This window comes from Patagioenas fasciata, chromosome 6, assembly GCF_037038585.1.
Source record: "Patagioenas fasciata isolate bPatFas1 chromosome 6, bPatFas1.hap1, whole genome shotgun sequence".
In the NCBI taxonomy this organism is placed as follows: domain Eukaryota; kingdom Metazoa; phylum Chordata; class Aves; order Columbiformes; family Columbidae; genus Patagioenas; species Patagioenas fasciata.
The window spans coordinates 22,344,017-22,369,875 of record NC_092525.1 but is presented as its reverse complement, the minus strand read 5'-3'; the positions used below and the strand labels follow the sequence as shown (position 1 = coordinate 22,369,875).

General features: G+C 37.8%; 1 protein-coding gene across 4 annotated transcripts in view; it reads right to left on the bottom strand.

Annotated features, from left to right (window-relative positions):
- The window catches only part of TUT4 (terminal uridylyl transferase 4), a 50,929-nt gene that overhangs the window by 5,819 nt on the left and 19,251 nt on the right, over positions 1-25,859 (bottom strand). For 3 of the 4 annotated variants that reach the window (XM_065841655.2, XM_065841657.2, XM_065841656.2), the window contains exons 6-28: positions 25,481-25,569; positions 24,194-24,245; positions 23,328-23,397; positions 22,214-22,340; positions 21,117-21,236; positions 20,515-20,736; positions 20,191-20,365; positions 17,482-18,224; positions 16,826-16,976; positions 16,151-16,237; positions 14,786-14,889; positions 14,350-14,407; positions 14,152-14,255; positions 13,397-13,486; positions 11,581-11,694; positions 10,395-10,472; positions 9,832-10,009; positions 9,428-9,475; positions 9,251-9,333; positions 7,182-7,297; positions 5,262-5,422; positions 4,191-4,288; positions 1,166-1,691 (exon numbers count right to left, since the gene is read on the bottom strand). In XM_065841655.2, the coding sequence (XP_065697727.2) occupies positions 1,166-1,691; positions 4,191-4,288; positions 5,262-5,422; positions 7,182-7,297; positions 9,251-9,333; positions 9,428-9,475; positions 9,832-10,009; positions 10,395-10,472; positions 11,581-11,694; positions 13,397-13,486; positions 14,152-14,255; positions 14,350-14,407; positions 14,786-14,889; positions 16,151-16,237; positions 16,826-16,976; positions 17,482-18,224; positions 20,191-20,365; positions 20,515-20,736; positions 21,117-21,236; positions 22,214-22,340; positions 23,328-23,397; positions 24,194-24,245; positions 25,481-25,569 (3,594 nt within the window). The remainder of the gene's footprint in view (positions 1-1,165; positions 1,692-4,190; positions 4,289-5,261; positions 5,423-7,181; positions 7,298-9,250; positions 9,334-9,427; positions 9,476-9,831; positions 10,010-10,394; positions 10,473-11,580; positions 11,695-13,396; positions 13,487-14,151; positions 14,256-14,349; positions 14,408-14,785; positions 14,890-16,150; positions 16,238-16,825; positions 16,977-17,481; positions 18,225-20,190; positions 20,366-20,514; positions 20,737-21,116; positions 21,237-22,213; positions 22,341-23,327; positions 23,398-24,193; positions 24,246-25,480; positions 25,570-25,859) is intronic. The other variant, XM_071810232.1, reaches the window with a different exon arrangement.

The window sequence follows — 25,859 nt, the reverse complement described above, 5'->3', positions numbered from 1 at the left end:
AAGCCAAAAAGGAAACAAAACTGATTAAAATACAAAGAGGAAAAATACCAGGACTGGGAACTAGGAAAAGGAGAGTGATGAGACTGGAAATACGTGGAGGTTGAGGGAAGGGAAAAAAGATAACTGTGACTGACAGCACAAAAAACCGGGCAACTACCTGGGTAAGGAGACTTGGATTGGAAGGAGCTGCGTGGGGAAAAAGTCCCCATACCGAGCTCTGAAGAGAAAAACATGCACCTCCAGCATCTCAACAAATATCTGAAATTCACTGGTGAATTACACCCCATTCAACACCGTTGGCTCAGCTGAAAATCTGTTGCTGTCAATCACCTTATTAGTGCAGAGAAAGACTGTGCAGGAGATCCAAAATTTCCATCTTGTGATGAACAACTCCATCAGTATATTGTACGATGGATATATTTTTTTTAAACATAGGAGGAGTTACTCAGACTAAATCAAAAGACCATTATAATGATTCAAAAGATCACAGTTAAAATTTAGGGGCTGCTACATTTTATGTTGCACAGAAAGCTGCATGGGCTTTAATTACTTGATAATGTTTTTCTCAGCCTCAAACATACAAATGTACTTGGTTTCAGCATGAGGCAAAAGGCTGTTGCCCACTTGTCGCAGCGGAAATCTGTATGAAGTATTTTCACAAAACAATGTTGAGATTAAGGAAGTGAAATGTGTCAGGATAAACTATAGGAAAAAAACCCACATAAGATCATGTCATATTGTACTAAATGTAAGGAGGCAATATTAAATTTGTACAACCATAATTCTGCCAGTCTCTAAGTTTACAGCTGCACTCTCAGTTTTCATCTAATAAAACTACACAACATAAATGAAAACTGTATTTTTAAGCATATTCACAGCAACGTGCTTAGATACAAACAATTACTAGAACATTTCTCAGTTGAATGCATGATTTCTCATGTGTTGCACAGCCATTAATGGCAGACAGGACCAATGTCTAAAAGTTACAATGATCCAACTCACCTAATTTTTTTCCTATGAAAACATTAATAGAGAGAAGGTGATAAATTAGTTTCTTAAGCATCATATTTTTCATACGAAACAAGTTGAAAGCGTTAGCTGTTCCTGTAACACTTAACATTTGAACACAAAGAGCGAGAGGTTTGATACAACAGAGAAGAGTTACCTGAGTTCCCCACCGTGCCATTGTTCACCAGCGAGTTTGGAGTCACATGGCTGTGCCAGGGTCCCTCATGAGAAGTGCTGGGAATTCCCATGGGCCTGGCAGCAGGCTGTGCAAAGATGATACTGGGATCATTCAAGCTTACACTGCTCTGGTTATTTGTGGTGCTGCTGCTGCCAGATCTCATAGAAAATGGAACATTTGTAGAATGAGGAGGGTTACCCGCTGCAGAGTGAATAACCGGCCCATGTATAGGCCAAGAAGTGTTGGGAAGCTGAATTTGGTGGTGATGGTGCATCTGAAGTAGTCCCAGGTTATGCAAGGTGGAATACTGACCTGGGGGAGATTGGGGAAAGTTAAACAAAGGCAGCTGGACCTGATGGGGTGGCTGCGCACCCTGCTGTGGCTGTGGAACGTGCTTAGACTGGGATATTGGTTGTGGCTGAGTCTGGTTAATGGAGGCTGGCTGAGAGGAATTCTGTGTAAATTGTTGAGGTTGTGGAGAGTAAGATGACTGATGCGAATCAGACTGGAGGGGAAAAAAAAAAAAAAGTATGTATTTCTGATTAGTTCACTAGCTATTTAAAAGTAATTTTCTTTAATAAGCACCTACTGTATTAGACTAGGCAAAGCACTCCCAGCAACACCCCAAATACTGCGCCCAAGTTCCTGGTGGTTTAAATAAGAACAATTTGACTGACACTGATTTTCACCACCAGATAACTAGGTCTGTCAATGTGGCACATGCCACCATCAGAAACATCATTCAGAGCAAGCATTAGCCCCAGGCTCTTCATTAGACTCCTCACAGAACTGTTTCTGATTTTTAATCAGTGTCTTCCCCTTGCTACTTATTTACAGCCCAGAATCTCATTAACTGCTTCCCTTACTTCTAAATAGAGTGGTTATTATTACTACATACGCTTTTTAAGGTAATTCCAAAGTATGCTCCTAATATTTATTTACTTTTTATTTAGTCTGTTAAACAAGAAATTGAAACTCCAAAAACCTGGTTCCAACCCTCATATCTTGATGTTAAGCCATGGCTAAAGGCATAGAAATAGCAGTTACTTGCAGAGCTTTTACAAAGCTTTCCCTTTCACTAGCAACAAGCACGAGCCTATTTCACTAAGTATTGCAACTAAGCAGAGAAGCACTTCAAGAACTTGGATGTCTGGGAAAATAGTTCCCAATTTTATCTGCCAAAAAACAGTGTCTGGATTAAGCTAATCCGGTTTAAGCACTAAGACAAGATAGTGATGGCACAAGGTGCCTCCAAAGAGAAATTCAAATGACAGCCAGCTACCTAAACCACAGATAATGATCTGAATCGCACATTTCAATCTCCCCTGGACCTGCTTGTCTCCCTCCACAGACTACAGCATACAGCTATGTTCCAATTCAGCTGTTGTCGAACAGCTGAAGTTAAAGGTCTCTGCAGCTTGTCACTCCCTGTGACTGCTCGCCTGTCTGTTTAAACTGGCAGTCACTTTTCTTCAGCACCCAGAGGTGTGCAGGATTTCCCCATGCCAGTCTTACAGAGCATTCCTTATAGCAGCACACTGTGCGGCTCTGCCAGGGCAAAAGCTGAAGCCCAGAGGCTGAGACTGGTTCCTGCTGCTATTCCAACTGTTCTGTATGAGTGCCTCCTATGCCCTGTTATCAAACCAGGACGAGAAGGTAAAACCTGGGATTTGAAAGACAACAACTAGTTTAACAGCTTAAATCTTATAAAAATAGAGCACATGCACTGACTGCAGCCTTCCGGCAAATACTGAACCCCCACAAGCATGCACTGGTCATGCCAGCAGCAGGAGAGGAGAAATGTTATGCCCTAGCCTCTTGGTCTGCTCCCACACTCCTGCTTTCCCTTTTCTCTCCCTCTTGCTCTGCCTACATTCTCCCTTCCTATTCTTCTCAACCCCTGGCCAGCACATATTCACCAAGGAATCCTGGCCAAATGACAACCATGCAACACACACACACAGAGTCCGTGACATCTAGATGACACCAGAATGTGCACAAGCTGCAGGTCCAGTGTGCATGATGTGCCCGACTGTGTGTGTGTCCGCATGTCCAGCTTCAATTCCCAAGCAGAAATACGAGACTGATTAGGGCCGTAACGGTCCCTCTTTAACAGCATGTTATTATAGTAAAAACTATGTCATAATGTCTCTATCATGGGAGCTTGCTTACCAGTTAGGAAATACTCTATACCCAAACTAGTAAACTGAACAAACAGCATTAGTGATCAGCAGCCCTGATTACCATGTTTGCTTACTTGCCAGCTTCATTAGCAGGCACATGTTTCTCAGACTAATAGCTTAAAATTAATTAATTTTTGCTGTATTCTGCATTCCAAAAACATTAAATGTGAACATTTGTATTTGCTCAAATACTGCCTGCTATCCAACTCCACTTAGAAGCAGGTTTAACATCTATTATCTAGTCCTTTAGAGACTTGAACAAATTCTAAAAGAAAACTACCAAAAATTTCCCCATTGTTCCATTTGTGCTTCTAGAATGCTCTGGCAGACTTGTGCCCTATGTATCACATCTGAACCGAAGCTGTGATCCACCTGTGTTGCCTGCCTGTTTGTGACAGTCCCTTAAGACAGTTCTCTTAAACCACAGAGAATCACAATAGTCTAACCTAAGTCTCCAGGATGTTAACGATGAGCTATGCTTTACTTCCCTTAGCAACTCCAGAACATTGCCAGAATAACCAAGCACAAGTCTTCAGAAGGCATCCTAGCTTAAATCTCAAAGATAGCAAAGCTGGCATTTCAGAATTGCAAGCTATCACATATGTAATTTGACCATATAGTTTCAATATTCAAAGCCCATAAAAGCTCTCTAAGAGACACTATATTATAAATCAAAGTTTAAGTAACTGGCAGAGTGCAATGCCATCATCATAAAGTCTAGAATCTGTTAAAAAACTGCGCAAACCTGTTCCTAGCATGGGTCAGGATCGCTGGTTTGCTACATCTTGCTTACTTTGATACTACAGCTAATTGGAACTTACACATTCTGATGACTGTCTAGTGCGCAAGGGTCGTTCCACTTGCTGCTGACTCACAGCCACTAGCTGTGAATTTACCAAGCTTCGGACCAACTGGGTGCCTAATCAAGGAACACAAATGTAAATAAAAACCACAGGGTTACAGATGACAAAATAACGAACACAGAACTGGGAGTCAGCAACACCTTAAACCTCATATGACACAGAGTAGGTAAATCACTTTCCTTTTAGTGGAAAAATCTCCCTCTACTGGCAACAGCCAACATTAATAGCTAGAAGCAGTTAAACCCAAAACCTAATTCCAAGTAATACAAATTTGAGCACGAGCAAAGCTCACTTTGCTAACAGGAGGGAGCGCTGCTTTACACAGGTTTCCATGCTATTGCTGTAAGCACCAGGATTTTAAATAGCAATAGCAACAGCAGAAACTTTTGGGCAAAGAAAGAAGGAAAAAAAAAAAAGAAAGAGTAAGGGATATCAGAATACAGAAAAGCAACAAGGTCCTCTCTGAAGTTCATTTACAACTGTTTTTCCTACTTTTTCAAGTACTGCAGGCACCTAAGGGCCTAATTTGAATGGGTTTGCAGTTAGATTTGTCTCTAATTACTAACAGTAATTCGAAAGCTGGATCTAGATTCGTAATGTATCTGTATGCTTTTAGAAGCGTTACTTTAAGACCACTGACTTTTGGTGAAAATGCATTTACTTACCTCTCATAGATGACAGAGGGTTAGCTAACATTTGAGAAACATTTGGAAGAGGAAATGCAATCAATTATTACTATGATTACTACTCCTAAATGCACCCATTGTACGTGGAAGACAAATAATGCAATACCCTGAAGTACGCTATATTTACTGCTGAGTACATTTTTCCACCCATCCAAAGACTGTACTTCAGAAGGCATTACCCCCCTTGAAGAAAAGTGACACTTAGACTAAAAGTTGTATTTGCAATAACTGAAATCATTAGTTAGAGATTTTTTTTGACATAATTACCAGGTCTATATAGAAACCTAGAGAGAAGGGATCTCAGAACTTTCAAATTATACTAACAACACATAAACTAACTCACCTGGCACGCTGTTATTTCTCTGTCGGGTTTGTTTGAATTCAGGACAATCTCTTCTAACGTGACCCACATCCCCACATATGAAACACCTTTTCTCCCTTGTTTCTCTGTCATCTTCTTTCACTTCTTTTTCATCATCTTTCTCGTTCTCCTTCTTCTTCAACCTGAATAATAGTTTTTATTAGCAATATCACAAAACCACACACACACAAATCTCTCTAGAGCTGTTAAATTGGCATGTTCAAAGGGAAATGGTTACATAACCAACAGCTGTACTAGAATACAATTATCTTAGGAATCCCAGAAAAACACTTGCAGAATATGCCTTTTCAGGCACTGGAACAGGTTGCCCAGGGAACTGGTAAAGTCACCATCCCCGGAGGGCTTTAAAAGGCGAGGTTCTTAGGGACATGGTTTAATGCTAGAGTTAGGTTAGGTTATGGTTGAACTCGATGATCCTGAGGGCCTCTTACAACTGAAATGATTATATGATTCTATATGGGATGGTTAACAACCTGCTTGTATAAACTTAATGACTTCTAAGCTCCCCAGAATTGTCCCAGAAGCTATCTGGCTGTATTAGCACAGAACTATACCTGCAGTTAAGCGGGTTTCACCTGTCAATTTGGGAGAAGTTCTATGCAACAATCCCACTGAGTCAGAATATACACAAAACAAGGTAGCTGTATCCTGGAGATAATCTCCCCCCCTCACTGGAGATGTCATATTTCTCTATTAAAGTACTTAGCATCCTGAGCCTAAACAGGATGTGAAGGAAAGCACTGAAACTTTTTCAAACTCAGTACTAACACAACAAACCGCAGAACTAGTGATCATGAACCAAGACATGAAACAAAGGTCTTTTTCCACATTGTATCTGTAGAATTGTTAAATACTATTTTGTGAGCTCCATATACAATTTGAGAGAGATTCTCTGTGGCTGCACTGTAGCAGCAGTTTGTATGAAGAGCAGATCACAACTTCTTTTCCTGAGGCAGATGTAGGGAAACAGGAGACGTAATTCACTCTGCTAGGGCTTGTGAGCTCATGAGCACATGAAGGGAGTGGCTGAAAGAAACAGCCTGTGACCTTGGGGTCCCAGTCCAGTTTCATGTATCCTGAACCCTGCTGACTGAACAAAGGCTGTAAATAAGGACTAGCAGGGAGAGACCACGAATACTCTTAAGAATTACGAAGTACACAACTGGATATAGGGAGTAGATCAAAAACCCCAGATCTGTATTTTAAGAGCTTCACCAGGTTTTAGGAGGAGTCAGACAACCTACACTGATTGGGCCATTAAAAATTCAAATATGCAAAAATGCGAGGACTGCAGATTCTCTGTCAATTCCCGCTAAACTCTCTTTGGAGACATTGGCCTCCATGTGCTAGGGACTCCTTTTGCAGGTGTACTGGATCCAGAACTCCTAAGTGCAATTAATATACAAGATCACTATGTGACTGCACTAGTATGTTACAGAAATGCACCTGAACTATGTACATTTTAACTACCTTCCAAACACGATCACTACAGGAAATCCATTATAATACATTACAAATTGTGCAGTTAGGTAATATGGTCTCCATCTGAATGGTTACACTATAAAAAGATAATTTAGTGATTTAAATTTTAAGGTAAGCTGTAAATTACAGATAAGCTGTAAAATACAGATAGATCATGAAGTGTTAACATATTACACACTTTTTATTTTACTGTGTGTGCTCACATAAACACTCAAAGATTTAAAGAGATGACCAGAAATAGCCTAAGAAAAGCAAAACAGGATGGGAAGTTGAAGATCAGATGCAAAGCTTTGATTTTCTCTGCAATTAAGCAGGTTCTTCATTTCTACTAAAATTTCAAGTATCCAAATCTCTTGATTTAATCTCTGAGATTTTACTTTAGCTTTGTATATTACTTACCTCCTCCTCTTTGGACAGTCTTTCATGTAGTGACCAATTTTTCCACAGACACGACAACATCTGTCATTGGGTGCCAGTTCCCCATCTGTCAGCACTTTCGAGTCAAAAAAGTATTCCTATCAAAACACATCAGACAGATACAATATAAAAACATTCACTTACGAGACTGAGAAATGAAAGCAAATTGGACAGCTTTCATCTCCTATTGTCCCCTAAATTCTGCCAGTTCTTAGATTATACCTAAGTCTTTTTCTTCCCCTAGATGATGGCAGCTTTTTCAGAGATGTGGAAGAGTTTGGGCTAAAAAGTGGTATTTAGTTATAGGGCCAGAAGCTGAATTTGCAGAACAGTGCATCCAGGCCCCAGCCTGCTGCCTGCCTTCTGCTTCCCCACAGGCTCTTTGGAAGGCAATTTTTTGCACATGATCTATTTTGGTATCTGAGTCACTGTGTGTATGCTTTCCAAAGTAGTCTATGTCCCTTCCCAAATGACACTATTATATCCCCTCCGACAGAACAAAGCTCAGGTGGGAAACAGATGGAGCATCTGTGCACAGCCTTGTATCCCTGCCCTGCCTGCAATGTGCTGACATCTGTGGTTCTGACCTGTGCCAGCACAAAGGCCACAGTTTACAGCCTCTGAGTAACACAAACATTGTGAAAACACTTATCTTGCCTGGAAGACTGAAACAGAAGTACAAATAGAAATGTCCTAACCCCGGCTCAGGAACAAAGTCCTACTGTAGACTTAGGTAATTTACTGAACATTTTTGCTAGTTTCCTCTCTGTATCACTAAGCTGCAATAGAGGGCATTGGCTTAGGAAGGAGACAGAGAACTCCTTCTTTGTCAGGTACTTTGGAGAAATAAAATGCTCTGTAATACTATTGGCATTATTTCGTTCACATAAGAGGGCTCATTTGCATCTTAAGGCTGCTTTCTGTCCTGCTTTTTATCCTTACGTAAAATATTCAATGAACATCTGAGATGAGGCTGAACAACGCAAAAGAACACGTATAAAAACATACAGTATATGCTTTCCAGAAGCACTATAGCATTGTGCTGTACATGTATGCAAGCAAAGAAAAAAATAAAACTAATTAGCAATTGTATTTATTACATACACTCACATATTTGTCAGTTACAATTAACTACATCCACACTGTAATTCATTATCCGTATCACAGTAGTACTCAAAAGTCCCAATAAAAACACCTCCTATTTTATTAGACACAGTGCAAAATAGAACACAGCTACTGCATCAAAGAACATTTAATATAAAGTACAGATAAAGTAAGCAAATGGAAAAGAGAAGATAGGAACAGATGAGGGGAAATAACAGTTTTCAGAAGATTTTCAAAATCCCTTAGAAACACAAACTCTCTTCAAAGCCACTGGGAGAACAGTCCTCTAAGATGTCTTAGAAACCACCTTTCTAAAGTAGATGTTAAAAATACCAATTTGAGCTGATTTATTTGCTCATATGAAGAATGAGTTCTCTATGACACATCAATGGCTGGACCCTGTAGCTCAAAGGAGTAATTTCTCTAAAGTGCTGCTGCATAAACACATTCCAGACCCTGATTCACTATGCCAATTTTAAGATGAACTGATAAAAAAGTTTATCATAATCCTTTTCCTTTCTTAAGCAGCAATCCTTACTTTCCCCACCCACTGGAAAACAAAGTAGAGTGTAACATCTCATAAATCTGTTTGCTTTGGCTACATGAATGGGTAGTAAAGTTCCTAAGCCTGTTTCTGGGTTTTATAGCTGTTGTTGCAGTTTTCTGCAATACTTCACACCACACAATGAAAACTTTTATAGAAAACAAAAACCAAAATAAACTTACCTTCCTCGAACTGCCAAAAATACCCATCACCCACCCAACTACTCCCGTGAATTTTGTATTGCAGAAGCCCAATACTAAGCCACACATTTAATGCAAATAATGTGTAACTACATATATTGTGCATACCAAACTGATAAATACATGCAAGAGATTCGCCCTGGATGCACCAACTCAGTGGATGAAGAAAAGTAAAAAATATACCAAAAACTAAGAACACTTACAGCTTCTCTTCCCACAGTTGGGTAGAATGGGGTACCAAATAATTTTCTCCCATTGATAAACGCCTTCATTATGAAATTGGTCACTATTGAAGAAAGACAGTTATTGCAAAACAACAGAAAAGGCACAACACTTCAGAAATTAGTGAACATTAATCATTAGTAGACAAAGTCGCTTACTTTTCCTAGAGACTCCAGCACCGAGATTATGATTCAAGTCAAAAGGATCTGTGTAAAGAAGGGGAAAAACAAATCAAGAGTTGGAAAAAATACGTTGCAACACAAATTTTTATTTTAACACGGAGAATTCAATTTTAAACGCAGTCACGGAGTAGATGACAGCAAAGCAATGCTGAGTGTTATAAAAAACCATGACTAACCATAATAAAGAGCAATTTACTGACATGTACTAAAAGTTATGAGTGTAATCTCATTTTGTAAGCTGCAGAACTTGCAAACAATGCTTCTTTTAAGCACTGATGGTAGTTTCCTCACATGAGGATCTCTTCTTGTTGCACAGGATCTTTAAGCAACAGCATTTATCGCTCCCTCCTTAATGAAACAAAAAATCAGCACATAAGTACCTTCGATGGCAATACATTTGGATGTCCACTGTTTCTCAAACGTTGTTAACAGCTTCTTCTGCCGGATGCTGATCACATATTCCTTGAAGTCAAATTCTTCAGTGTAGAATCGCAGCAACCCCAGCCAGAGTTCTCCAAGTGACTCGGTGTTCTTTCCAAGAGAAGGCAGCCGCTTCTTCTGCGTGCCATGGAAAACACAATTTATACAGGTACAGTTACTGAACTACTTCTCCTCCTCCAACTACCTCTCTAATTATGAGTTTGTCTACCATGAATAGTTTCACTTGGTTAAACGGTAAACCACTACACTTAACAACACCTCAATCCCAGACTATTGAGAGTAAAAAGTATTTTCCCCGATTTATGTTACTTAGAAATCACTTAATACAAATCAAGAAAAAGCAGACACTCATCTCAGCAAAACAGACCTCATTTGGGAAGTTATAATAATATGGATATGGAAGTTCAACCACTCTTTTACGTATCACGCTGTTAGCAATACATTGCTTTCCCATAAAAACAAGCTTTAAGTTTTAGTGACTCTTCTGGAATTAGAATATTACCAGTTCTTCCATGTCATCAAAAAAAAAAGCATTCCATCCATCCACCATTCTTTGTGGAATCTGTTTTCCATCAAATATCTGCCGAAATAGAGAGGGACACAGTTACCACTCTAATTCAGATTCACCATACAAGACTTGCAGTTTTGCTGCTAAGAAGTAGCACAAAAACCAAAAAACTTTTAATTTTAACAACTACTTCCTATATAGGCAGAATTTCCCATTGGTAAAAAATTTCCAAGTCTTTCTGCATTATTGCTATGTTTCTCTCAACTTACTTGGATATTTTTACTTGTTCTTTGCAACTAAGAAAACACGACTGAATTACCTCATCAAGATTCCAATATCCCTCCTGCCCACAAAATCTCTAAGGGTACTTTATATGACTCCTATTACATTTTGACTTCAGCAAAGCCAAGGGGAAATTCCACTGTTATTTAAATGCACTCTCAGGGCAGCAATAAAAGAACAACCCTAACCACTACTAAACTATCAGCAAGAAAGTCTGAGTCTCAACCGCAGTGCTTAAGCCAATTTTCCTCTTGCACACAGACAACAAAAAAGTCAGAAAGGGACAATTTTCAGAAGTGCTGGGGAGTTTCAGACTACATCCAGGAAGAGGCAGATAGCTGACTAATTATTTTGTCCCCACTCATGCAATGAAGATACAGAATGTTATTTTCTTAATAAAGTTTCCTGGCGCATGTATAACAGCACCTTTAATGTTGTACCAAAGCATTAAGTTATCTTTTTTTTCCCCTCATCAAATCATAAAATTAACTTTTTCTCTTACAGATAAGATGTTGAGCAATAAATATTGCTTCTGACAATAACTGATGTGAGCTGGACTCACATCAAGAGCATCTGGCGCAGTCTCATAATTACAACTCCCTTCTCTTTATACCACCTGCCAATATTTTTTCTATCCTGTTCAGCATACAAATATAATCATAAGACTGAAATCCGAAAGTAAACTTAACAGCAGAATTTAGGTCCAACAGATTCCCAGGTTTGTTGTAATTTTCTAGTTAAGTCTTACCCACTAAAACCAAGAGGGAGTTAGGAGCCTGCTAATGCAGAAGGGCCCCAGATTTCATCCATCCCACTGATCCTAAAAGCCCAGAGTTCTCATATTTGGCTTGAAGAACCAGGGCATCTATTTTCATAGCCACCTCTTCTGAAAACCTACCTCCTGAAGAACTGGAATAACTGGTGGATTTCTCTGTTGCAGAAAGTACAAAACCATAAGAATATAGGCATACGATGACAGACTACCCCGGGATGCATCACCAATGTCGCAGCGCTGAAAAAAAATAAACAAAATACTGAATCTATATTTTACTATTCAAGACTAACAACTATGTCAGTGGGCAAACAGAACCCTCACCAGTAACAGAAAATACATTCATCTCATAACTAAAAATTGTTTGATGAAGCCTGAAAAATAAATGTCCTCAGACTCAAATGCCATCTGGCAAATCTACAACATAATTTGAGTAACACAAAAACAGAAAAGCTTCTCATGGCCAAAATACATTAGTGTTTTCATTTGTGGTTTTTTATTTATTTATAATGTGCCTAATTCAAAATAAAACAACCCCTAACAAATCAAAAACCCCAAAAGAGAAATACCAACAAACCTCTACTTCTGATGTTCGGGTTTCAATACTTTAAAATTTAATTTTCCTAAACTCATGTTACTAGAGCTGTTTCTATAATTCCTTACTGTTTTGGTTTCCCCATTTTTTAATAATTAATTAATAGGCAAGTATTTCCACATCATACTGGCAACTTCGGCAATACCGGGCATTTTGCTGACAGACATACACATACGTAATTAAACCATGGTCCAGCCTGCGCAACACAGTGTAAAACAAACACCAGTGAATTACCTGAGTATGTTTGAAAAACTTACTATGGCATAACCTTTCTACAGTACCTGCTTCTAAGCTACCCTTTGCTTCAGGCATGTATTATAACAAACAACACACTCTTAACCTCCTAGGTCTGGAAAAAACAGCTTCACAAGTGACTTTCACAATAGCAGCAGCAGTGACAGGTGTTGCTGTTTTTTCTGTCAATGCAAACAGAGGAGGAAGCATTTTGCTTAGTGTATTTGTATAGCTATGAAGTCACCTCAATACATCTACATTCAGGAGTGTACGTCCCACAATTTGAAAACTTGTTTTTTACAGTAAGATTTTTAGAATATGTGCAACAGTATGCAATATCACAGAAAAATGCAAGATTCGTTATTATCAACAGATGGCATTTTTAATCAGAACACAGAAGAGACGTGGTGATATTCTGCACTAGTGTGACCACAACAATGACAAAATCATTATTTGTCTTATACTAGCCAGTATAATGAACATGTCCATTCCATTCTGAAACAAAGTTATTTTATTCATTTTTATGCATTTCATTACATTAACATCTATTAGCATGATACACTCCCTATAACCTATTTTTTATTTGTTTGTTTCACTGAACTTTCTTTGGATGTGTTTGGGAATGTATTTAATAGTGAAGCTTCAATAAAAAGAAACCTGTTTCAATTATCAAAGGTTGTATAATGCTTCAAAAAAAGAGATGCAGTAGATCTTGGTTTTGATATTTTCATTCTTAAAGTGAAGTGTGTGTCCTAGGCATATGAAGTAGAGACATTTCATCAACTCATACCTACTCAAACTTTTACAGTAAGTAAAAAGTTGTTGTTGGTGGTTTTTATTTTTATTTTCTCTTGTGTGAAATTGAAAAAATGAAAGTTTTCCTTTCATCAGCTTCCTCTTAGACAAAAGTCTTTCAACAGCAGAAGAAACCAGGACTGAAGAACTGGATTCTGACACATACAATCAGATGGAGCATAGTCTCCTTAAGAAAGTGCACTTCGTATTAACAGCATTCTACTGCTTCCTTTCCAGTTGGTATTAACAAAAGGTAAACTCAGTTGCTCTACCAGAAAACACTGTATTATATAAATAAGTACCTTCTTTTTATATTACCTTTGCAAAAACTTTCATTGTATAGCCCAGATATTGCACTCTGGGATCAATAGCTGCATACGTAGCCAGCATTCTTGTGTTATGCTGTGCCTGGGGAAAGGGAGGGAAAAAACCAAAAATCGAACAGGTGTTTCAATGTAATTTATAGCTTATACAGTAGAGTCTGCAGTTCAGGCAAAGAAGACGCAAAATACAACTGGAGGGCAAAAAAATCACAACAATATCCCACAACAATTCATGCAACGTTTCCTGCACAAACATAACTGAGAGGTGTCATCAGGACAGCATGAAAGCAGTAACAACAATCAGAACCTTGGAAAATACCAGCAAATAAGTCAGTCTGTAGGGTGACTCAACTGGAACTAATTCCACAGATTGCATCTTCCTCACAGGTGAATGTGAGCACATTGCAGAAGAAATCATGCAATTTCATTGTGCTAGATGTAAGCTGGGATGAGATGTATTCATACTATTTACGATGACAGAAAGGCCATGGTGAATGTGGCACTAATAGGTTTTCGGGAGCATTCACAAAATCTTTGTGTGCCATGAAGATGCTCTGTCATCAGGTTATATGGCTACTTGGGCTGGGCTTAGGGTGTGGGCCGCTGAATTTAAATAACGTGGAAAAAAACCCAAATGCACAAAAGCACTTTAATTCTGGTTTCAAAATTATTCCATCAAATGATTGAGTGAATTATGATGAATTTAAAAGCTTTTTCAAAACTCAAAACCAAACAGAAACCAATGCTTACCAGTGTGTTGTATAAACTGATATCTCCTTCTAAGCCACTTCGTCTGTGTTCAAATTTTACTATAGGCACTTTGGCTGTTGTTATAGGCAAGATGTTTCTCAAACCTGGGGAAGCAACACTTTAGTACATAAAACATTTCCATTAACTACATATATAGTAAACGTAAATACAAAACAAATAATACTTTAAAACACCTACCTGGATGCTTCTTAAGAACTTTTGCCAAACCTTCTATTATTTCTTTGCAGTTTAATTTCTAGGAAAAACAAATATTACAGCTTCAGACGTTAAAATATTGGTCCTGTCCCGACAAGCACATTTACTATCAAACATTAATTTCATAGATGAAATGTCTGTGTGCAAAATGAAGTAAGCAACAAGCCAACACATGAATTTACATAAGCTGGTGGCTCATATTCTCTATATGGACATCTACAGTAAACTAAATGTGTGTCTATGGGGCATTAAAAGTAGAACAGGCTATACCTCGCTTCAGTTGTATCGAGTGCAACAAGCCGATGTGCTACTAACAAAATCCTACCTTTCCTGTTACAGAAATCTTAACTGAATTTAAAAAACTGTAAAGAATTATTGAATTTAAACTAGTAAACGTTATCAATTTCAAAACTCTTACCTCTGCATTTTCATGGCCTTCCAACGTCATGCAGATATCTAGATCACTATCCCGAAATCCAAATCCATTCTTTGATGAGCCAAACAAGCAAAGTCTGGCTTTGTCTGATCAAAAGAGCAGACCAAAAAAAGATAAACTCTTTTACAGTTGAATGGTAATTGCTTACTATGGAATATCACTTAACTGAGATGTGTAGGTGCCCATAAAAAATGAGCTTTAAGAGAGAGCTTACAACGTCACTATAACCATTAAATGGCATCTCCAAATGTGGTGCAATGCTTTGTGGTATTTGACTGCACTTTCCTGTTTTAAATAAATCAAAATAATGTGCAAACCCAGTCACCAGTACACAGAGCTACTCAGTGCAGTCCAAGCAATATTTCTGGTTTCACTCATACTTTATCTAGGTTGCATATTTTTTCTATGACTAGGTAAATTGGGTCAATCAGTAAGTTTCTGTAACCATAACATACTATTCAAGAAAACAAAAGTGATAAGATTAATGTATTTTATGGAACATTCTTTTCCAATTGTTTTGTTCACATTTTTGTTTGCAACACAGTATTATAGTTTGATTCTTCTCAAAGCAAGTGAAATTACGTAACTAAGGGGAAGCAATTTCTCCCTAACTGAAAATAATACATTTATCTCCTCAGCTGAAATTAACGCTGTAACACACCTATTCACAGCCTTTTCCTAACCTTTAACAGAATCAGAAACCTTAAGTCTTTCACAGTTCTGTAAGAGGTCTCCATCCACAGCTGCTGTCGGTGGGAGTGCAAGTCACAGTTCCTCGCTCACAGGCCAGCTCTGGCAGCACGGATGGCTGGCTGCAGCAAGCAAGGGACTGGAATTCAGGAGACCTGGGCTTGGTACCTGGCTCTAGCACTGTTCTACACCACCTCCCCAAAAAAATCACTTTGCATCTCTGTGCCTTGACTTCCATCACTGTAGTAAGGCAGTTTGGGCTATTTTATAGAAGGGATGTGAAATAACAAACTCATTAAGATTTCCAAGGTACTTAAATGGTGGTGAGTAGGTAACAAAAGTGCTTGGCCCACAATCCAGGTAACACAAAACCAGACTGGCTGGGGCCTGTTCAGACTTTCTGTCCTGACTGCAGCAGCCCTGTACCTGCATTATTACTCCTGCAGCTTTTCCTCTACTACAGGGACATTTTCTTGGAACAGCACTGAGGGATGTTCAGTCTAGAAGTCTGCAAGACAGCTTTATGTACAGTGGGAAAAGAGATGCCACTGCTCTAAGCAAGGAAAATGAGCAATAATGAGACAAATCACATCTTCATGCTTTGAACAACATGAACGAAGGAAGCATTATCACGAATCACTATCTACTATTACGTACCATTATACTCTTTTCGAATAAATCTTTCCAAACTTGCCAGAATTTGTTCTCTGTTTTGTTGTTCAGATAAAGGAGGGGATAATTCATCTAAGTAAAAACAAGTTAAAACACAGTCAGGTGTGACATTCAGCTACCTCAAAATTCTTTTTCAGCTAATTAAAAAGTACAGGATAGTTTTTTTTGTTGTTGTTACATTTCCTTTCCTTGAATATGTGATTTTCTTTTTTATTATATCATTAGTGTTGTTAGGACTTTATTTCAGATGTCTGATTTTTCTTCAGTTATTCAAAGAGCAGGTCAGTGGGCACCTGGTGTCCAGCCAAGGTTAACCCACCGCAGCACCCAAAAGGGGCTTTTTCCAAAAGCCATAGAATTTGACAAACACAAATATTAGTTTTGCCCAGAGCCTAATTTCTGATAACACTACTAACTTTTTACAAATCCAGTGAAAAATTCTGTATAGTATTAGTTTCTCAAATCTGTTATAAGAATTTGATATCACAACCATGGATAATATGGAAATGAAAGTATTGGTCAATCTGCAGCCCAGGGTACCTGGAAGAGCCTCTTCCCACTGAACTTACTGGAATAAGTAATTTAAGGCTACAGATTTAAATTTTTTTCCAGATTACAGATCACAGTTTACAGTGGAGCACAAACACTTTTCCAACTTACCAAAACATCTTTTGCACACTATATCAAGTATTTCCCGAAATCTGTCTGTCATTGGTGGTAGTGGCTTTAGATCAATTTTCTTGAAATCCTCTGGGCAGTCATTTTTGGAATGTCCATCCCGTTTGCAGATGCTGCATACTATAGTTGGTGGCTTTTTGGGGGAAGAAATAGGTCCATAAATAGAATTTTACTTTTAAGATAGTTTGACAGACCTAACATTGCCACGTTAGTCACACAACAAAGAGCATTTAACACCTGAACAAGCAACACTGTCTACAGAGAACTAGAGAACACCTTTCAGAAGGCTGTGTTTAGGTCTCAGTGCACAAGAGCACCTGGAAATTCTACAAGAAAGCAGGAGAGGAAGGGTGGAAAAAATAGTACAGAACAACCAGAAGACAGGACTCAGGATTTTTTTTGTGTGTGTGTATGTGCGTGTGAGTCAGAAAGCTTTGCATAAGATGGGGGCTACAGATCATCTAGTCCAAATGGCATGAACTTTCAGTGTTTTCCAGTCCTGAATAGAGAGCTGTCATTCATAACAGAGACTGAAACAACCATTGGGAGAATCTTGTCAGACATCCAGCCTTAGTTTTAGTGATTTAAAAGTAAGAGCCCAGTGATCCATGACCAGCACTGCTAAATACACAGCTTACCTTTCCTGAAGTCAAAATAAACTTATCAAACACATAATGCATTTCTTCTGTAGAGAGTTTGCCTTCATCTTTGAGATCATGAGCCTCCACCATTGCGTTGCAGTTGGGCGAGGTAGCTGGTGTGCCAGTGCACTTACTCTTCTGAGGAGACTCCGTTATCAAACTCTGTCTGCTTTCAGCATCAGAAAATTCATTACTAGAATTTGTGTCGTAGGGCTGATGTTCGTTGCAGTTACAGTGGCAGCTTAGCTCACCTTCATTTACACAAACTGAAATTTCTAAATCATCCCTCTCTTTAAGTGATTTTTGCTTTAATTCACAGCATTCGTGAGAAATAAGGGATAAAGCTGTTTCTTTGTCTTCATCATTGCTAGAGTCCAATGTTGAAAGTAGCGAAGAGTCCACATTCTTGGAAGTACATCTTTTGGCTACAGCTTCTACCACTTCAGTACATTCAAGTTCATTCTCCGGTATGTTACATCCACTTCCTATATTTCGTTTATCTACAACTTTTTCTCCTTGTGGAAGGCAACAGTTGACTACTGGTTCTTCAGATCTTGTGGATTTCTTATTATTCATTTTCCCTTTTTCTTTTTTCTTGGTATCTGGCTTGGATTTAATCCCATCTTTACTTTGTGGACATGCAAAATATTTATATGCTGTCCTAAATCGCTCCAGGATGTATTCAAATACCATCTGGCTATTTAGACTTCGTGCAACATTCCTCTTTAGTGCAAAAGGATCTAGGAAGAAAAAGAAAAATTTCATTAGTAATCTTAAATTTCTACATTTCACTAAGGCAGCTGAAATGCCTAAATTACGATATGGCAGTTAAAAAGAGATTTCTATAATATAATCCAGAACTGTGTTTGGATATACTTAAGAGAACGTAGGGCCCACAATGTTTTTTGGACTTCTTCCATACAAAACACAACACACGTGTGGCCGTGAATAGTTGGCTATCGTAAACCATTCTAAATAGTGCTATTTAAAAAGAAAACCACAGGTATATTGTACCATTACGGTCAATTTCTAAACTAGAAATTAAAATAAACATACAAAGGCAAAATAAACATAGGCCTGCCTGAACTTTTCTCCTCCGCTGAAGAAGGATTTGCATTTTCCTTAAGAAATTAATTTCTTCAAGAGTAACGTTAAGGTTATAAGAATTATATGAACCAGTCTCACCAGGTTTCATTCTTAGTCCTTCCTAGCGATTTCTAGATCAAACATGTTTTCCAAGTAAAAAGAGCACTTGCATAGTTGCTATGAGTTTGCCTGGGAAGATAGTATCAAACTGAGATTCTGTTACTTCATCATTTCAGTTACAAACTTAACAGTAAAAAAATCAAGCAGACAGAAGGGGCAAAAATTAAAAACAAAAAACTATAAAAACCAAACAAAAACAACACAAAAAGACCAACAATGGCAGGTATCAGAAGCAGAATGTAATCTGTTTTTTGAAATTATTTCCTGTTTCTTCCTCAATAATTTGCCCTTTCATCTCACAGGTTTTAGCTTCTCACATGCTGAAGAAACACTAATCTAGTTTTAAAACTCTGTCGCTAAAAGTGATTGAAGAACAGAACTGGGAGAGGAAATTAAAGCCACAGGAGTGGTCTCAATACCCACTACTCAATATGTGCCTCAGTAATTCACTTCCTGTTTTTTTCCTTTTTACTTTTCCTTCTTGCACCTTACTGACTTGTCCTTCACGAAACCTTTAGTAACGCTGTCTCCGTCTTTACAATTTTCTTTGGCCTACTTACCCTTCTCCTCATGACCTCATGTGTGCTACCGAAAAGCCACTTCTTCAACATCCCTAGCAAGTGTCCAAAATTCATTATTTATGCTTTCATAAAAATATCACCTTAAACAGTTTCTCAGCCTTCCTCAAATATTCTTAAGGCCATTTCAGAATGCCACACATTGCTCTGACTTCAGCTGTTAAGTACTGTTTACATATTTTTCTGAGTTGAGGAGTAGAAGTAAAGATGTTCCAGTTATAAATAATAGACAAAATAGTTTTCTTTTTCTCTTTCTCTTTTCGTCCATTCCTCTCCCCAACAGATATAATCAGGGTATGCCAAATTTATACGGTCTTACTCCCTGAAACAAGCACTTCCCTTGGCAGGATACTCAGCCCCTGAAGCATGGCCTGTGACAGGCCACTCAGCTTCACAGGGCAGAAACACTGTCCCCAGGGAAAAGGACAATGGAGGGTGCTGGGGGTGCGTCTGTGTTACTTTGCTGGGTTTGCTCCATTTCGCTCTGATCAGAACTAACCTCTCTGCTCAGCCTGCATTAGAGTAACAAGAAACAAACTGAGAGCTGGTAACACTCAAAACACATGGTGGGTTCTGGAAATGCAGCGAGAGGTGCTGAAAGTTCATAATATCAGAATTATTAAAAAGGAATAAATAATAGCTTATAGGAAGAAACAGATAAGAGATAAGAACAGAACAGTAAGAAACAGTGAGACAAATTTACACCTTGCGCTTCAAGGATGAGGGTTGCAAAACGTAGTACTAAACAGAAAAACTGTCTTTAATCAGACTAAATAGCTGACAAAATATATAAAAAAAAATAGATGTACTTCTCCATTTTTGATTTAGTTTATTGCTCAGACTTGTGACAGACCTGTAAGTATTGGGTAAATAAAGATATTAATGCAGGATAACTACAGAACTAGAAAGGGTATTATCCTACCTTCAATGGCTATTCGCCTTTTAGGCCAGTTTTTATTCTCTCTGGTTAAGAGTTCTTGTACCCGTATGCTGATGACGTATTCCTCCAAAGCAAATTCCAGTGTGTAAAACTTCAACAGTTCTAACCACAGTTGTCCCAGTGAAACTTGGTGAGGGGTTTTGAATGCTAAGAGAGACTAAAACACAAGGACAAGAATGCTCAACTGCAGTAAGAAATGAAAATTCCCATTTTTTTTCCTGGTTCCATCCAATATTAATGTTTCAAGACAAAAAACATGGAAAAGAGACAGAATAGGCTTTTTAATGAAACAAAGCCATGACTTACATTGCCGTGCTTCTCCTTTGCATTACTTTGGTTGTCCACTTCCAAGCTTGTTACCTTTTTACCACCACCTTTTTGTTGTTCAACTTTAGTTTTACTTTCTGTACCAACTGAGTTTTTTGCTGCACCATTTGCCGGTGGTTTGTACTCCCACCGTACAAACTCTCCTTCTTCTATACCTTTCAGCTGGTGGTCATCCGGCCTCTTCGAATCAAAGCCTTCAATCTAAAAACAATTAAAGCAGCTCTGAAACAAGACTATCATACATACAACCAAAAGTTTTCACCAAAGGTAACACTGACAATTGTGATATTTATTCCCCTCCACAATAACTGGTATCAGAGAAATAAATTCTGAGAACCAAAGAAGAAAATATCTACCCTTTCTCCAAAATACAGCACGACACAATTGCACAGGCTATAGCAGCTGCCTTTTTTTAAAAGTCATCAGAATCACCAGGCATCAACTGTGTGATGATTAACTACCAATGTGTTTTATTTATTTATTCTTAAGTAATAAAATTTTGTACATTTTATGACCTTGCAGAACACAGGCATAACTTCGACAGTTTAACAAGGAGGTTACTATATTACCAAAGCACTTACCCAATTGCCCAAATAGGATGGTAAAATACATGGTTTTCTTTGTTGAAGAAAAAATATCACCATTAAGGCAAAGGAATATGAGGGAATCCCACCTTCAGCCTGACAGTCAATGTGACAGAGCTGTAAGAGAATAAATCATTACTTTTCTGATGTAACATCAGCATTTTAATTTAAAATCTACTGTAAGAGGATAAATATTAAAGAAATGTGATATATACTAGAGTGAAACACAAAATCCTTATCTCAGAAACTGCAGTTGTTATCTCATGCCATATACAGTTAAAATGCAAATTATAGTAATTCATACAATGCCTTAAGTTACACTATTTCATTAAATGTTATTCTCTTCAGTTTCATCACATTTTGTGTTTGTGGGACATGTGTGGGTTCCTATCTAGAATTTCAGTCAACTATCAGGTAGTTGTTACTGTGCAATCTCTCATGTATGGAGATGGGGATTCTACGCATCTGACTGTAAGTTCATCCTGATCTCTTCTACAGGAACTCAGAGATGTAATAAACGTAACAGACTTGGAACAGTCCTTTGTAGTTTCTATTGCTTCTAATTATATGTTGTAAACCAGGAATTTTTGTAACACCACCTTACTAAATCCTGCCGACAATATCATGCAACTGACTTCTCAATAAAGCCAAGACACTTTAAGTCAAATATGGCCTGGCAGCAGTTTCAAGACAGTTTTATGCTGGCTATGAACACCGTAACTTGGTTCCCGTGATTACCGCTGACGTCTGTAAGTACAGCAGGGTATGACAGACCCTTTTTTGAGCAAGTGAACTGTTTTCAATGTGACCTCAAGAGCAGAAAGTTTGCAAGACCTGATTGCTCTGTTGAGCTGTTTTTCAAGGATCAATTAACTACTTTCAAGGAACTAGCACAATAGCTTGCTAATAGAATAGTGGAAGCTTTACATATATTCACAGTTTCACACAAAAACCTTCCGTTTCATTTTGGCCTGTTAAGGTAAGAAGTGGCATGAAGTTATTTTCTAATAACATATATTATATATTACATTGCATGCAGTACTTAAAAAGAAGAAATAAACATATTTAATTTTCCTCAATATTCATAAACTTACTCTAGCCCAGTAGCGGAAAGCCAAAACCAAGGGAATAAGGACGGGCTCCAGTTTACCAAGTGCAGCCAGCAGGTCAGTTGTAAGGCAAGCCACATCATTTCTAGCACTTACTTTACATGTCAAACCACTGTAATTACAAATATAAAACAGCAAAAAAAAAAAGTTATCGCCTTGTGTATATAGATGATGGTTGGGGCAGGGGGAAGGTGAGGCACCACATCCATCATAATAAAAACATGCATCAATGTCTCCCTATGTAAGAACCTGAACTTTTTAAACAAAAGCTACAGAACATAATCACATTTTCTTTACTATTAACTCATCAGTTGGATCTAGAACTCACAGAAATTCATTACAGCTAAAAATATAAAACAACATTAGGAATTTGCTCTAAGTTCTGCTGTTACTTAATAGCACAATCTTACACAACTAAAATTCCATATATTATCTTCCACATACCAAATAAATAAGTAAACAAATAAACAAATAGAGCCCCCAGGCCTGCTGCATACTCAGAGTTGCTAAGTCCACAGAACAGATGCTCTAAAAACTTTTGGTGTGCTTTTCAGAATAATTATTTCTATTCTCTTAGTACTTAAAGGTACCTGCTTAATCTACAAACACAAGAAGAAATATGTCCACCCTTGGTGCATTTACTTCCCAAAAGTGTCTGTCACATACCCCTGGCCAGTCAAAGCAACATGGGCATCCTACAGTAACCATGTTTCATTTTGGAGGTTGCTGCTTCTTAGGAATTTACTGCAACTGCCAGATGATGTGTCCTTACTGGTAATCTGTATCTTATAAAATGTTTTTAAAGCCTTGGATTAAACTGCTGGCAAGAATTTTAAATATCAACTGAATAACATTCTACTTTTCCCCTTTTTAACTACAAGTAGAACTGGTATTTTCAGATTCCTACAACTAATGAACAATATGAAGCACAAAACCAAATCTATCTATATTGTATTTTTGGGTATGAGCAATTCCCCTTTCACATGAATGTTAGCTAAATGTTACAGTAATACTTCTTGTCAGGAGTGCAATCAAACGGCTATGAACAAGCACAGCAGAAACTGGTATCTCATTAAAAATCCTTTTCAATGACATGTACCTTTTAACATCTTTGCAAAAGACAACAGGAACTTTGGCATGGAAATCTGACTCCACATCTGAGTAGACATCTAAGCAAGGAGAAAAGAAAAGATGATGAATGAAATTCTTTTGACAGTTTTCCCAATTTTTTCTTCAAAGCTATTACATGTACACCACACTTTTACAGAACAACTCAAATTAGGTGCTGCATGGCTAACCAGTAAGCAATATTTTCTTGTTTCTTTGATGCTCACAGAGCCAGCAGGGAAAACCAAAAACCACACCACACCCTTGTCAGGAAACTGGGCTGGCATCTCTTCTAGAACCTTTTTGTCTGTACAACATCTGAAAGACACAAGGTTGAACCTCTGAAAAACTACCAGGATAGTCTGAGAACCACTTATGGAGCTGACCTGTCAAAATTTCCTCAAGGATCCAAAATGCAACGTTACTTCTGCCACTTATTTCAGGATGTGCAATTGCAGGGTTAAACAACCTCCTGACAGAACAAGGAGGCTACAAGTTTCAGAAATCTTGTAATAATTTTAACTGATGTTCCTATACAAGTGGAAAGTGACTTTTTGGTTTACTGCTGAGAATTCCTCCCACAAAGTTAAATACTTTTTGACCTGACATCTAACACTACCACCATGAACTCTGGCAATCTGAACTGGACTATGTGAGCTGTCATTCTCCTGCTGCAGGTTCCCATCTCTCACTTACACAAGCACTGGTATTCACAAAAGTCACACTCATAAAAACAGTTCAGATACTTTGGCTGAAAACTAATCCATTTTTGTAAGTTTACACAAAAATTAAGCATAAAACAAGTGAACAGCAGCTGGAATGGTAATTAAATAGAAATGAGATGAAGCTAAAACTCACCACTGTTCTTCAAGATTTCAAGCACCTGTATCAGAACATCTGGTTGACTCATCTAAAACAACAAAAGTAGAGGAGATTACAGTATTCAGACTACCCTATTTTATTTTACACTTAGTTTAAAACTACTTAGGTTGAACAACTAGTAACACTATGTTGTTTCGCAAAAGTAAATATCATGTGTCAGTATTAATGAAAAAGTTAACTGTATCTGTTTGCACCATAAAAACAGGTACTAGTAAACATATTAGCCCGCTTTCTTTACTTAATACTTCTGTTCTAGTTCCATATTAACAGACTCCATAAAGTGAAAACAAAATACTTGCCATATATACAACAATTTCAATGTTGACACATGCCACTAGAAACACACAACACACACAACACTAAAGAATTTCATGTCAGTACTTTCCCAAGGGTTTTCAAAAGCTATAAATTTTAAATGTTTGCTTTTCTCTCCAGTAATCAACTGAAGTGTTGTTTCAAATATAAGCTGTAAATATTTCAAATAAAAGCTAAAAATTAGCACCACCTTTGAGCCTTTGTGAAAAAGTGACATGGTACAATTCACAAGCAATCGTGTGAAAAAGTGCTCAGTTTTGCTTCCTAACTGCAGGATCATTTCAAAATGCATATGGAAGTATGTACCCAAAACAGGTATTTTGAATTTCACTGTAACACAGACAGTCAAAAGAAAGAGCAAGTTCAGCAGCTGTGACTCTAAGAAGAACGTGCTTCTAATATCACGTATTAAACATGAATCAGCCACGTCAGTGTTTAAAGGTAAGTTATAATCTGCTCTGCAAGAATTTAGTACCGCAGTAAATTGTAATCGGGGATGTGACATCTACTTGTGACTAGAAAACAAAAGCAAAATTGTCACTTTTAGCCTCACCTTCAAAAGACAGGGGGAGAGGAACGAAGACCCTACAAGTTTTTACTGTCTGAATCCTGAGCACATAAAAGCACTCATCCAGGGCCAACTATTCTCATATTGCTTCAATGCTGACTCAGATTATTTTTTTTTTTTAAAGGCTAGCATAAGATTGCCCCGCAAACTGAATTAAAGTTATCTAGTAAGCAATGAAAACTTTATCTGCTTGATTTATAGTACACCTGACACCAAATCAAAGATTATATGCTTTGTGCTATTCTAACACTGTATGCACCAGCAGAAGATGAAGGCAATGGAGTAATAATAAATGTTTTAAATGACAACAGCTGAGTTTAATAATGATAATGAATTATTTAAAAAACAGTCTTAATTAATACAAGATAATATCTACACACCTTAGGGGGGAATTTGATATCAATGTTAATATCACTGGTTTTAAAAGCAAATCTAGTTAAACAGGAGCCATACATCCTCAGTGAGCAGTCTGGAAGAGAGAGAAACATAATTATTTAACAGCTAGTGAACAAATAATACTTTAATGGATGACGCATACCTTGCTTTAGATACTGTAACTCCCAAGCAGTACTCCTAGATTCATGAATATTGAACCACTTTCTCACTCCTGTGAGGGCTCGTCATTTCCATGACACAGTATCACAGGAAAATGGATAATTCAAACAGTATAATTACCAAATGTCCAAGATTTTTCAAGCTGTTTTAAAGTATTTTTGCAATGCAGCTTTGGGGGGGGGGTTCTTAATATAAAATTTAATA